At 35.6% G+C, this 15,092-nt stretch overlaps 1 protein-coding gene across 1 annotated transcript; it reads right to left on the bottom strand.

Annotated features, from left to right (window-relative positions):
- Nucleotides 1-5,658: 5,658 nt before the first annotated feature.
- On the bottom strand, nt 5,659-6,633 carry LOC144243828 (olfactory receptor 5AL1-like). Its single transcript, XM_077778969.1, has one exon. It carries the CDS (start codon nt 6,598-6,600, stop codon nt 5,659-5,661), a length of 942 nt encoding a protein of 313 aa, XP_077635095.1. The 5' UTR covers nt 6,601-6,633.
- Nucleotides 6,634-15,092: the final 8,459 nt, after the last annotated feature.

The following is a 15,092-nucleotide window of genomic DNA, read 5'->3' as shown; positions in this document are numbered from 1 at the left end:
CAATAATGAATGCTTTATTTAATATGAGGGTAAATAAATCAAACTTCCTTCTGCTGATATTTCTTCTAATTCATTCCCAGTCAAATAAAAATGTGACTGTAGTTCAGCCAACCTTGATCTTTTCTACAAGAATGCAGGCCAATTCTGGAAAGTCAGCATGATTCAGAGAGTCTGGTTCAGGCCACTTCAGCCTTGACCAGACCACGGAAAATATGTTAAAATACACCCTGAAACACACCTTTGTGTACCTGAAGTGAAGGTAACAGCATATCTTTGTTAGAACTTACTATTCTGGAAGGAAGCCTGCCTGAGTTTGAATGCTATGCCCTCCCTTTATTAACTACACCCCCTTGGACAATTGGCTTAAACTGTGACTCTGTTTCTAATTCTAGAAAGTAAGAGGCCCCAACTGATTGTTTTGTTTTAAAGATGAAATGAGTTAATATTTATGAAATATTTACAACAATATCTTTGATAACAAGTGATATGTATATGTTTGTTATATAAATGTTGTGTGTAATTAAAGATTGATTCATTGAGCTCTCAAAAGCTTATCAGTCTTGAAGGAAGAAGGGCAAAGTCTGGTTAGGTTTCTACTAGCTTTCAGGCACTGAATCAAGTAATCCTACCTAATACAATCAAATAAACCTAAGAAATGTCTGAGGCTTTACCTCTGGGCCTCAGTTATGTATAAAGTGCCCAAGTTCACATCACTAGTAATATGACAATTCTAAATGCAAATGAAAGTTTATTTGCATTTTGTTTTCTTCACATTGTAGATGTTAATCAAGATATTGCAATACAGATGATCTAATCTTAAATGTGTCATTATCTGATTTTTAAATACAATGGGAAGGCAATTATTTATAAGAAATTGTGTTATTAAATAATCAAATAAGTTCAATGTACCTGTACATTTGTTCAAATAGAAATAATCTTAAGTTATGATGTTATTTATGTGTGCCTGCAATCTATTCAGTGAACCTTATAGGATTGTGACATAAAATTTAACAAAACAGTAATTTGTAAGATTTTATAATTTCAGTATTCACAAAAATAATTAAATTAGTTTCTTAATATTATTTTCTTGTTTTACCACTTTAGAAGGAACTGACAGTTGCAGTAATTATATAGAATGCAACTTCTAATGTAGGAGATTATTTCCCCTTCTGCGCTTAATTTGTAAATAACTCAGACATGTTGCTAGAGGTGCTAGAGAACCTTGTGAGTTGGATGAATTCTTACATTTTTAAAGTAGGTCTGACAGAGAAGTGTGGTGTTTCTATTCACTACACTTTTCCAGGTAAGTATATTTATATGGATGCATGCACACATTCTCACGTGTCAAGTACAAAACACATAATATACATCAAAACCATCCATTTTTTGTAGGTAAGGAAATTCATACCTATAGAATGTTTTTTATTATTTTTAAAAGTTTATTTGTGTTGGAGAGAGAGACAGAGAGAGTGAGAGGGGAAGGGCAGAGAGAGAGGGAGAGAGAATCTCAAGCAGGCTCCACACTGTCAACACAGAGCCAGGCCGATGTGGGGCTCAAACTCACAAACCGTGAGATTGTGACCTGAGCCAAATCCAAAAGTTGGACACTTAACCAACTGAGCCACCCAGGCGCCCCATGAGACCTATAGAATCTTGATGTCTTACCTGAGGAACACTGCTCTGGCCTTGGGCTCACTATACCTTCCTGCTTCGTGTAATCCTTACAGCAACAATGCTTGAATGCTAATTGAATTGACATTTTCATGTTTTCATGCAATTTTAATTCCTTCCTATTAGTAGTCACTTCTTAAGGTAAACCTGGCTTTTTTCAGGGAAGCAAAGCAAGAAATTCAAGCGTACTTGACAGACATATTATTCAGCTTCTTCTTGGCCAGATGTACACAGGGCTGTGCAACCTCCAAAACTATATTCCAGCAACTTCTCTAGCCACCTGTATTCATTTCCTCAAACACCAATCCCTCTGTCAAAATATCATAATTGACCCTCTGCATTTTGTTTCCAGGGGTATTTAAATAAAATATTTGCATTTTCACTCCTCCTTCTGAGGTGTCCATGATAGGTGCCCCTATCAACTCATTTAATATTCTTATAATTCATTTAATATCAATACTAGGAAATAAGTCACACACATTGGAGTATAATATATGAAAATCAAGATTTACAAGATAGATAAATTATGTGGTCTTTACCCTACTGTACCTTTTGAAAGGATAATTTAACATGCATAAAGTTAAAATTTCTTAGAAATATGTTTAAAAAATATTTTTAACATTTTTTAAAGTAGGGTCCAAGTCCAATGGGGCTTGAACTCACGATCCTGAGATCAAGAGTTGCATACCTACTTACTGAGCCAGCCAGTGCCCCCAAAACATGATTTGATTTAACAACAACAACAAGTCAATTGTTTTAGAAGCATAGAATTTTTAGGAGTATATCTAGAATGTAAGTGTTCTGATGAATTTAATGTACACTTTTCAAAAAAATTTTTATTTATTTATTTTGTGAGAGAGAGAAAGAGAGAGCATGAACCCTGGGAAGGACACAGAGAGAGAGAGAGAGAGAATGAGAGGGAGAGGGAGAATCCCAAGGAGGCTTCCTGTTGTCAGTGCAGAGCCCAGCTTGGGGTTCATTACCTGAGCCGAAATTAAAAATCAGATGCTTAACTGACTGAGCCAGCTAGGTGTCACAATTGTACACTTGTTAAAAAAGTTTTTTACTTATTTATTTTGAGATAGAAAGCGAGTGAGAGGGAGGGCATCCATGTGAGCAGGGGAGGGACAGAGAGAGCAGGAGAGAGAAAAACCAAAGCAGGCTCTGAGCTGTCTACACAGAGCCCAATAGGGGGTTGAACTCACTCACAAACCTTGAGATCATGACCTGAGCCGAAACCAAGAGCCAGACTTTGCATCACCCAGGCGCCCTTAATTAATGTACACTGTGTAATGCTTTCTTCCAATTCCCTCATATTCTCTCAATTTTATTTCTTATTTATGTATTAGTTCAGAGAAACCCATTGTTTCTATGTATTTTGACCTCACCAAAGTAATATTAGAATATAATCTATGAAGAAGGACCACTAGTAATTATGTATTTATAGACTATTTTCCCTCTCAGGACTTCGTTTTGGCACTTAACTTGATCATTAAGTCATTAAATTAAGCACATGGTGGTTGCATTTTATCATGTAAGTAATCACACAGATAGAGGCCATTCAGAGATAACTTTTCTTAGAAGTCTCAATTTATAGATGAGAAGATTGTGCATCAGAGTTGTTAAGGTTCTTTCCTTAGGTCCTAATCCAAGGCAGTTTTGCAATAGCAAATGGGACCCAGTGAAATCTCCAAGTGTTGAAGTCAAATATGGTTATGATTTTGGGGAACAGTTAAAATCTGGTTTTTCAGGGAGAAAGAGATTCTCAGAAACATGGAAACGAGCTGATGAGCTAAAGGATGATAAAGGCAGAAGGTCCTCAGCCCCAGCCCCATATGTGATGACCTTTCTCTTTACTCTCTTTTCTAAAGTTTATGAGCAAAAGGGGAGATATGTTTTCTGTGCCACACTAAGGCTCACATATCTGTCTCATAATTTTGTAGCTTGTAAAAAATTTAATGTAACTCTAGTTTTTTGGTTTGTGAATCACTATTCAGTGTTTCAAAACCCCAAGGTTGTTTAACTGTAGTTGGAAATATAAAATAGCCATTAAAAATGATGTTTTTTTCAAATTTTTAAAAATGTTTTATTTATTTCTGAGAGAGAAAGAGACAGCATGAGCAGGGGAGGGTCAGAGAGAGGGAGATACAGAATCTGAAGCAGGCTCCAGGCTCTGAGCTGGCTGTCAGCACAGAGCCCAACATGGGGCTTGAACCCACGAACCGTGAGATCATGACCTGGGCCAAAGTCAGACGCTTAACCGACTGAGCCACCCAGGCGACCCTAAAAAATGTTTTATAGTCAGACAGAATTGAACTCAAATCTTGTTGCTTTTTACCAATTATTAGATACACATTGTGCTAATGAATTATATAAACTGTTTTGATTTTTTTTTAGATACCTGTCTCAGAGGAGTGCTAAGAAAATTAATTGAACAATAAATTAAAGTACTTATTTTAAAGCACTTTTATAAGCACCCAGAACAGGGACAAACATTCAATAGAAAATAAATACCATATGGTTTCACTCATATGTGGAATTTCAGAAACAAAAGAACCAAGCAAAGGGGCAAAGGAGAAAAAAGAAAGAGAAGAAGAGAACAAAGAAAAAGACTCTTAACTATAGAGAACAAACTTATGTTTACCATAGGGGAGGTAGATGGGGGTGGGCGGAAGAAATAGGAGATGGGGACTTTAAAAATTTTAACATTAGCACTATTTTTACTTTGAAAAGTTTCAAACTGAATAAATTAATTATTAATGTATTCATTACTAAATATAACAAAGGTAGATTAGTTCTTTCTTCAAGAAAAAAGATGCTCATTTTAATAGCAGGAATAGAGGAAAAACAAAACTCAATTTAAAATATGTTCATAAACAGATGATGCAGAAGGAAATTTAAAAAAAACGGAATTGTTTTAAAGATCACAGTAATTTCTTAGCTTTTATATTTGCATTTTGTTGATTTTAAAATGAAGCATATCATATTGCCAACTATTTCTAAAAGGGTTATTACCCAATTACCTGAAACCTAATAAAAGGGATCATTAATACAATAACAAGGTCAATAATTAAGCATAAGGCTCCTGGGGGGCTCAACCAGTTAAGTATCCAACTTAGGCTGAGGTCGTGATCTTGCAGTTTGTGAGTTAGAACCTCACGTTAGGCTCTGTACCCGAAGAAACTACTACTACTGCCTTGTGCAGTTAGGAAACTAAGATAAAGAAATGTAAAATAATTTACCAGTAACAACAACTCATGGAAAGGCTAAGATTATTGCCAAACTGTGTGAAGAGTCCACATTCCTAATCACACACTTATATAAAATAGGCAGTGAATTATAATCATACAAAGTGGCTCCACTGAACTAAACTGATACAGATTCAGTGTCACTAAATACTCAATGTCAAGGTAGCTTTTTTGGTGCTTCTGTTAGCTGAATGAAGAAGGCAGAGTATTGGGGAAATTACCTAGAGCGTTAAGGTCAAAAATTCTTGCTGTTAAACTTTGACGTGTTTTCCAGATTATCTTTGCAGCAACTTGAAATACAAGATACCAGATCTTGATGTATTTCAGGACAGCCCAAATTTTTCAATATGACACAGAATTCAGATAAAGTCACTGTGCCCTCCATACTCTTTTCTTTTGATTTTGGAGAAGACATCATGGTCAAATAGGTTAAGATTATCTCTTGCTCATGCTCTTGTTCTCTTCTCTGTCTCTCTGTCTCTCTCTCTCTGTCTCCTTGACTTGATCTTGCTCTCTTGCTTTCTCTATTTTTCTTTCTCCTTTTGCAATTCAATAACTTAAATTTTACAGAATGTCTTTCATGTGGAGATCACAGAAAGAAACTGTGGATAAGACATATCTTGATTCAGTTTGAGCCCCAAAAGTGAGGACTGTGAATCTATCATTTATCAGCATTGTAACTCTAGGTAAGACAGAGCTCAAAGTCCTCTGATCCCTTCCTACCCAACTGATTTTTCAGTTATCTGATATCCAAACACAACTTTTCTACAATTCTTTTCAGTGCATTTTTTACCTCCTGATTTCTCAAGCTGTAGATCAATGGGTTTAACATGGGAATCACTATGACATAAAACACGGAAGCAAATTTATCAGTGTTCAGAGAATGGTTTGACTTGGGCATTAGGTACATAAAAATGATTGTCCCATAAAATATGGTGATGGAGGTCAGGTGGGAAGCACATGTAGAAAAGGCTTTCTGTCTTCCTTCAGTAGAATGGATCCTCAGGGTGGCAAAGAAGATGAAGATATAAGAAATGATGACAAGCAGTAGAGAGCAGAGGGTATTGAAGCCAGCAATGACAAACAACATCAGCTCTTTGATGTGAGTATCAGAGCAGGCCAGAGCAACCAAGGGAACATCATCACAGTAAAAGTGGTTGACCACATTGGAGCCACAAAAAGACAAGTGGAATGTTGCCACTGTCTGCACGAGACCCACTGTGACTCCGTAAGCGTATGTGCTAACAATCATTCTATTACAGAGGCTTCTAGGCATACGGACGATGTAGAGTAAAGGATTGCAGATGGCCACATACCGATCATAGGCCATGATCGCGAGCAAATACAGTTCACAAACTACAAATGTGATGAAGCAGCACACCTGAAGGGCACATGCATAAAATGTTATACTTTTAACATCACACAGAAAATTCACCAAGGTCTTTGGGGTGACAGATGAAGTAAAAGAAAAATCAACAAAAGCCAGGTGGCTAAGAAAAAAATACATGGGTGTGTGAAGCTGAGGGCTGATTTGGATGAGTACAATCATACCAAGATTACCCAGGACACTAGCTAAATAGATTACTAGGAATATGCCAAAGAGAATGGCTTGAAGCTCTGGATTATCCGTGAGTCCCAAGAGGATAAACTCAGAGACTGCTGAATGATTGTCTTTGGCCATGGAATAGATATTAAAGTTTTCTTACATTTGAAAACCCCTCCAGATCACACATTCTGAATATTCCTGTCTCTATTGGCAATAATTAAGCAGATATTAGGAGCTTGTTCTGATCCACTGTGAACTTACAGTTGAACACATTCAAGGGAGAATCTTCCTGGTGAAGAATGAAGTGACTTGTTCTAGGCAGCAACTCCCGAAGACGGAATTCTATGAGGATTTGTAAATATAGAAAGATGATATTTAATTTGATTTTTATGTAATTGAATAATCTATCTCACGAACAATTTTAATAAAGATTGAATATTACATGAACACAGACCAAATATTTTTTTAATTATTGAAATATTTTAAGCAGAATCATGCTAATTCCTTTGAAATGTTTAGTTAACTGGAAACAAAAATTTAAAAAATCGATGTCAGAAAAGGAATGTGAAAAGTCATACACAAAATTTTGAATCCTGATGACCTCTATACCAAATATCCACTGTAATTTTTATTTTACGTTATTCTCTTATTTAATGTTATTCCTAGTTTTCCTTCAATGTTATGTAGTATTTGTGAATTAAGGGGTGAAAAAACCTCGTAGAAATATGGGTAGTTTTGCTTTTATTGAAATAAGCATAAGCAGGGTTAAAAGTACATGAAATAATTCAGAAAACACCTTTATCACATATCTTCCAACATCCAAATGCAAAGCCGGAGGAAAAAAAATCTAGGATAAGTTTATAGAAATACAAACTGGTTTCTGACTAATTAAAAGAGAGCAGCTTTTATGACATTGAGAAGAGTGAGAGAAATTTGATTTTTTTTTTACTATTTTATCTCAGATTCTTTTTACATCCACCCTTTATATTGGCAGTATAGCTATCATCTTCATTTTCAGATATGGAAACTGAGCCTGAGAGCTTAAGCCCTCGTCATGGTTCCTAATTAGCATTGGGTAAAGCAGAATATCTTACTAACTGGTCCTTGATTCCCTAACCTCAATTCATAGAGAAATGATCTCCTTTCAGAGAGGCAAGAATTTCCCTATTAACCAGAGATCAAGGCAAGTTTGGAAAGGAAATTTATGTTTGCCCAAGTCAAGTGTTTTGAGGAGTGCCAGTCTTCTACTATGTGTTAAATAAATGCATTTTAGCTCTTAATAGTATTAACAATAGTCAGATTGTAGCTGACTCTGCAGACACCTGTGTGCAATCCCCTCCTGCTGATAACCGCACCCACATTATTCTTTTGGCAATATTTTGAAGCGTCTTTCTCTTGCCTCACAAGTTGTGATCTCAAATCTTTGCCTCACCAAACTCTTCATCATTCTAGTACTGACAGTTTTCTGCTGTATTGGAATCTGTGTAGCTCTAACTCTAATATAATAAAACTCTCCAATATCACCAAACATTTTATTCTCCTTTTCTTAAACTGTAATTTGGATCCCCTTTGGATCCCCCTTGAAAACCTATTTCTTTCCAGGTTATTTCTTCACAGGCTGTTCCATTTTAAACTTTCCTCATATTTCAAATCTGGCAGGTAAGATTAAGACATCGCTCATGTTTGGAGCAGGGGCCTTATTCATTATTACATCTTGACTTGTGTAAACTACTCTGATGCTTCGAGACTTATGGCCATATGCCCTGTTGTTACATATATGTCTAGGTCCCTTCCTCCTATTCCTTGAAGACTCTGATACTAAGATCTCTCTGTTTCTCTGCCACAAAGTTGTCATTAGTGCCCATACCCACCACATATTCAAATAATATGGCTTCTCAGATCCTTGATCTTGATATCAGTGCCTCCTAGCACCACCAATCTGCTTGAGATTCTCACTCCCATGGGCTCCATTTTGAAAATTGTGTTATCTGGAAATTGATCAAATAGTTAATATCAAAAATTAAAACATTATCTTGTGACCACAGCTTTTTACCCCCTCCTTTTTACCTCAGCTATGATACTGCAACTTTTCATTTATGGCTGCATATCACTAATCCTTTAACTTCACTCATTATCCTGGATCTATTGTCACCTTCTTCATTTAATTCTTACTGCATAGGGCTTAGACTCCATGATGTGCTACTACAATGACACTTTCTAGCAATTTTTCTGGCCTTGTTTCCTCCCAGATATACCAAATATCTGGGTATTTTGAAATATTCCTCTCTTGGCAATTGTTTCTAAATTTCCAAGAACACCATCAAGGCAAAAGTGAATTGTTACAAATGTATTACATGTAAAATCAAGTAGTCACTTACTTGACCTGCTTTTTCCAAATCAGTGTTTTTCCTCCCAGTCTGCATGCAGCCATTTCAAACCCTTTGGATGCCTCATCCACCACCCCCATCCACCTCTCACTCTCAGTAGTTCCTAACAGTTCCAACATCACAGTCCATAAAATGCACCGTTTTTCAACGTTCACCAGTTGTGCAAAACTACCTGCTTCCACGTCTAGCCTTTATACCTTTTAGAGGGCGGGGGGCCATTATTCTCTTTCTAATATCTAAACTTATATTTTGGTTCCTAAACTTTTTTTATCTTCCATATCTTCTTCCTCGACAATTCATTCAAACTTTCCTACCAATCTAGACATAAACTATACACAAAAATGTTCACCAGTGACTTGCGACTTATTTTCCTTTATCTTCCATTAACTTTTGTTCTCTTAATCCTTTCAGTGCCAAACATCCTGGAAAAATCAGTACTTCATCCTTCACATTGATATCTCAGTCTACTGCATTCTGAAATCTATTCTCAGCATAATTACAATACAATTACTCATTCCAAGTTCACTAACGCTCTTCTTATTCCCAAAGACAGTGAGGACTTCTTTTTATAACATCTCTGTAGCATTAGGCACCATTGGCATCAGATTTCATCATGAGAACCATTGTTTTTTTTTTCTGTTTTATTTTGTTTTGTTTCCAAGTCACCACAATCTTTGGGTTTTCCTATCTTTCTGTCCACTTTTTTCCTTAGTGGCTTTGCTTTAACTGTTTATGCTTTAAAAATAAACTATTACTTCACAGCTCTTCCCTAAGTCAATTCATACCATTTTTTGCACATTTCTCTTGTGAGTTCTCATCTAATGCTTTAAGGAAAGTTGTCATCATATGCTAGTGATGCAAAAATTGAAATTTCTAGGCCAGATTTTTCTTCTGAACTCCAGGTACATATATTTAATGGGTTCCCAGAGAACTTCATTTAGGTATTACCAACACACTTGAATTTAACATGTTCCAAAGAAAATTCAGCAATCCAAGACCCATCTTATCCAGTTCATACATATGTATCTTCTAACTCAGTGGTACTGTATACCAACCAGTTATTCATGTAAGAAACTAATGAAACATTGTTCATATATCTCTCTAACTTCTGCCAATAAGCATTTTATTTTTGAACACTACTAATTATTTAACTTATTTTTTTTTTAATCTGTCTAGTTTTAACACCTTCTATGTTCTCTTATTTATTCAGGGCTCTATCAAAACTTCCAGGATTGTTGTTCTCTAACATTTGTTTTGTCCACCAGTCCCACACTCTTTCTGTGCATACAGTACTGCCTTGAGTGTGATTTCTGACATGTAATCTCCATGCTGCAGCCATTTTAGCTATTCATTTCTCAGATATGACCATGGATTTGGTACGTTGTTGGCCCAGAACACTCTTTCCTTTATTTTTCCTCCTCTATTTGGCTACTAACTTTCTATTTATCCTTCAGACCTCAGGTAAAATTTTCCTTCTTTCTAGTAGTGTTTCATTACCTCCCAAGTGTCCCATCCAATAATTCACTCACCTGTTAGTTTGTTTGTAACCTACTTTAAATTTCAAATTCCTGGCAAACAAAAGTAGTTTTATATTTTCCTATTTTTTCTCTAATACCTCGTAGGACTAAGTAATTAGTAGATTGTCCCAATATAATAGTAAAATGATGGACAAAAATGAATACAAAGTTTGTGTTACTTCAAGCTCATTTTTACTACCTCAATTTTCTTGATTTTTTCCTCCCACTACATTCTGCCTTTGAGTAATTCACAGCATCACCACTAAGAGTCCAACATATCTTGAGTTAAATTTTGGGAATACATAGTATTCTTAAAACATAGGGAGTATATTTTGTATTATTGTTTTTCTCTCTAGAACATTTTATTTGTATTACATCATTTCAAGCAATTTCTGGGAGAAAAAGGTAATTGTTCAAGCATGAACAATTATGTTACAGCTAATCTTTTGGGATCCTATTTGCTTAATAGTCAAGGAACAATCATTTGAAATTTCAGATTACTATGCTGAACCTAAATATAGTAAACAATTATAAACTAACACAAAGATTATTTTAATACATAGGAAAACAACTCACAAAATATTTACCTATATTTTTTTTCATTAGTATGGATTTTATTAAATTTTGTATTAATAATATACATTGGATCCACGTTAATTAGCTTGGTATAGGACTTTGTAAGTCTACCACGTGTTGACTTAGATTGCACCAAAGGTCCAACCCTACATCTGAAAGTCCATTTTCTGTTGACCTATAGACAAATAATAATTAAACCATGAAATTCTTATTGACCAGGAGTTACATTGAACTTAATCTCGGAAAATTGTTTGAAAGTTCTGGTCAAAGAGGCATATGATTTAAAATAAACTTCATTTTGTCTCCTGACTGACTTCTTTTGGAAAACATTTAAGTCATGGAAACCACAGAGAAATTAACACTTCCTATCTTCAAACTCTCCAGCATACTATGTTCCTGCCCATTCCACACATAAATGTATGTAGAGAGTGAGAAACAGAAAGATAAAAAGATAGAAAAATCAAAGACAATTGCTTTTTTTAAAAACACTTTATTCATTTATTTGTAATTTATTTTCAGAGAGAGAGTGTGTGTGAGCACAGAAGAGGGACATAAGAAGAAAGAGAATCTCAGGACCCAGTATAGGGCCCAATCCCACAACCTTGGGATCCTGACCTGAGCCGAAATCAAGAGTTGGACACTCAACTTTACTTGGCCACTCAGGCACCTCAATAATTGTTTGCTTTTACAAAAGAAAAAAACAAAAAGCAATGGATTTTCACCAAATGTGGATATTTTATCTTAGAAATACTGTTTTTCTGAGTGTTTTAACAAAAAATCTAAGACATAAATTGTACAGAAGCCACCATATTTTTTTGCACTTTTAATTTTTGCATTTTTTATTTCACCTTGTTTTTGCATTTTAAAAACTAATCTGTAATAATTATATGAGTCTGATTTTCCTCAGAGACTTGAAAGACATCTATCAACACGTATGCAACTATGGGCCTCTGAGAATATGTTCATCAGTTGTTTAGGAAAGATATTTTAAATGTTTTCTTTCTGTCAAAATCATAAAGTCTATTTTTAGGATTTATTCTTAGACCTAATCTAATCTTCAAAAGTTGCAATTCATTTTGTGATTACTATTGTTTCAACTGTCTATTGTAATATAAAGTAGAATACCCCAAACCATACTGGCCTAAAGCAACAATGATTTATTATCCCTCATGATTCTGTGAGATAACTAGACAATCCTTCTCTATGAGGTAGCAGTTGGGCATAAGACAATGTATGACCCAAGATGATCTTGATCACATGACTGATACGTGATGAAGCTGTCAGCTAGAATGCCTTCTTTTTATGCAAGTGATGTTTCCAAGTGTCTAGCTTGGGCTTGCAACACTATGGTAATTGGGTTCTAACATTTAGCATTCTCGTTGAAAAAAAGTCAAGTCTTAGAAATTACTATGATAATTTCACTTTTGAGCATTTTATTATAAGTAACGGAAGTCACAGGGCCAGACTCCATAAGAGAGGTAACTATACAAGTTTGTGAATATAGACAAAGAATTTGTGTGAACTATTTAGTAGTAATCTACCACAATTATGATCTTCCTTGGTTTGTCTCAATGCATTTAAATAATAACAAAAATTATAACACACTGAAACATTAGTCAATGTCTGAAAGTATCAAAAAGTATATAAATTTTGAATATAAAAGCATTTGGCCCCAAATCCTAACTTTTCCACATACAAGCTGTGTATTCTTGAGCAAGTCACTTATTATCTTTAAAATTCAGTTATTCATAAAATGGGGATAATGCATACACACAAGCTTAATATACTTACTTAACTTGAGGATAATACACATAATAATACAGATCAATGAAGAATGTCCTTACCCTTAGTTTATCTGCCAAAAAAGAAAAAAAAAATTAAATTCCTTTAGGGCAGACTTCTTCAAGTATTTGTGAATTCTATACTTTCAAAATTTGTCCATGTACCTGGAGGATGTTATGCTAAGTGAAAGAAGCTAGACACAGAAAAAGAAGTATGTGCAAGCTACAATAGTCAAACTTTTAGCAGCAGTAAGTAGAATGGTTGCCCGAGGCTGAAAGTGGGGAGAAAGAAATGGGGAAAGTGTTGGTCAATGGATACAAAGTTTTAGTTATGCAAGATGAATAAGTTCTGGAGTACAGCAATATGACTATAGTTAACTGTGCTATTACTATGTACTTAGTAATTTGCTGAGAAGATGAATCCTAAGTACTCTTATGATAAGAAAGAAAGCAAGGAAGAAAGGATAAGAAAATGATAACCGTGCGAGGTGATAGATATATTCCTTAGTCTAATTGTGGCGATTCTTTCACAATGCATACATAGACTTTAAAGCATAAAGTCATATATCCTAAATATATATGATTTTTATTTGTTAATTATACCCCAATAAGGATAAAAATAATTGCCTATGGTGGCTTTAATCATCTTGATATTTCACAAAGCATTATGCAAGTTTACCATAGGGATAGAATCTTGCTAATTGTACCTGGTAAACTGTGAGTGGGAAGATTCCTTATGCATTAGTAACATAGAGGAATCAAAAGTTGGGGAGAAAAACCCCACAAAGATTCAGGGTATAGTAGTTTCCTCTGTATGTCTTCTTTACCCTGGACAATAAGTAGTACTCTTTGCATACTCATCCCCTCCAAATTAAAGGACACATTGCAGTGCCACAAATTTATGCTACTCAGAAATGTGTACGGTACCGTTAGGAACTCTTTGGAGTTACTAGGTGGCATCTACCATGCTTGATGTTATAGCTCTGAGCCATTTATTGGATATTTCAGCAGATTACCTGATTTGTTTCAGTTCCAGAGAAAGAGTAGAATCTGCAAGTAATGCAATGATTCTAGAGATATCGTACTGGAAAAGAATGATGTTTGGGTCTANTTATAGCTCTGAGCCATTTATTGGATATTTCAGCAGATTACCTGATTTGTTTCAGTTCCAGAGAAAGATCTGCAAGTAATGCAATGATTCTAGAGATATTGTACTGGAAAAGAATGATGTTTGGGTCTTTGTGAACTCAAATCCAAATCATCGCAGAGACCTTGGAGCAAAGCCAGACTTTCTTTTGAAGAAGTAAAATAGTTTTCCATGTCTTACTATACCCTAGGAGAAACTATGTGTTGGAGGAAAAGAGACCAAGTGAAAATTTAGCATCAGCTACCAAATTGTGTGTTATAGGATTCACCAATTCATAATTTGGGGAAGACATAATAGCAATCCAAGTTATATGGAAGTGATGCACTTATAATCTGGTTAAACTTGGTTGAAAGGACATTAACAAATTGTACAAACAAGTGGTCTAGATTTTTAGATTACGTTCTGTCTGCTGCACAGGCTCCTGTTAACCTGTGCTGTGGTTTCATAGGTTAGAGGTTCCAACTGAAGAAGATCCAAGTAATATTTGACCCAAAGGCAAAGATGGGCTGTCACATTATGTAGAAAATAACCAGAAGTGTACTTGTGCCTCATTACACACTCCTCCCACTTACAAGGTTTTCCTGAAGGGTGGTGGTGAGAGTAAATTGTCCCAGTGGGTAGAGCATTTGACTCTCCACTTAATATGGAGAACATGTGGCCTGAAGGACTGGATACACAGTGATTCATAGACAGTGATAAATGGTATTGGACAGTTGGCTAAGGACTGAAAGTAGCAAGCCTCCAAGAACATGACATTCTGGGGGAAAGTGATGAATGTGTAGAAGTGGGCACAAAGCACACTGATGTAATTTTTTAACTACTAAAATGTAACTAAAGAAAGTTTGTAATAATGAGAAGGACTGGAGGACTTATCACATAGATAGTAGCTACCTTCTTTTATGTCTTGTAGTCCAAGGGCTTATGCTATGACACTATGAAACAGTAGCCAGTGTCAGGAATGAAGTCTGTGTGTGTATCTGATAACCTGGGCTGCCTTCTACTACTACCAACACTCGATGTTGAAACTGTTAGAAGCAGACACTTATGCTGAGTCCTAAATATGCCATGATTCTTGGGGCTTCTGGGTGGTTCAGTCGCTTAGTGTCTGACTTGGGCTCAGGTCATGATCTCATGGTTTGGAGGTTTGAGCCCCATGTTCAGCTCTGTGTGGACAGCTCAGAACCTAGAGCCAGCTTCAGGTTCTGTGTGTCCCTCTCTC

The sequence above is a fragment of the Crocuta crocuta genome, unplaced genomic scaffold (assembly GCF_008692635.1).
Source record: "Crocuta crocuta isolate KB4526 unplaced genomic scaffold, BGI_CrCroc_1.0 scaffold511, whole genome shotgun sequence".
Lineage (NCBI taxonomy): Eukaryota > Metazoa > Chordata > Mammalia > Carnivora > Hyaenidae > Crocuta > Crocuta crocuta.
This window is presented reverse-complemented; position numbering and strand designations above follow the sequence as displayed.

Coding starts and splice junctions, on each gene's coding strand:
- LOC144243828 (XM_077778969.1), bottom strand. CDS start 6,600: ATGGCCAAAGACAATCATTCAGCAGTCTCTGAGTTTATCCTCTTGGGA.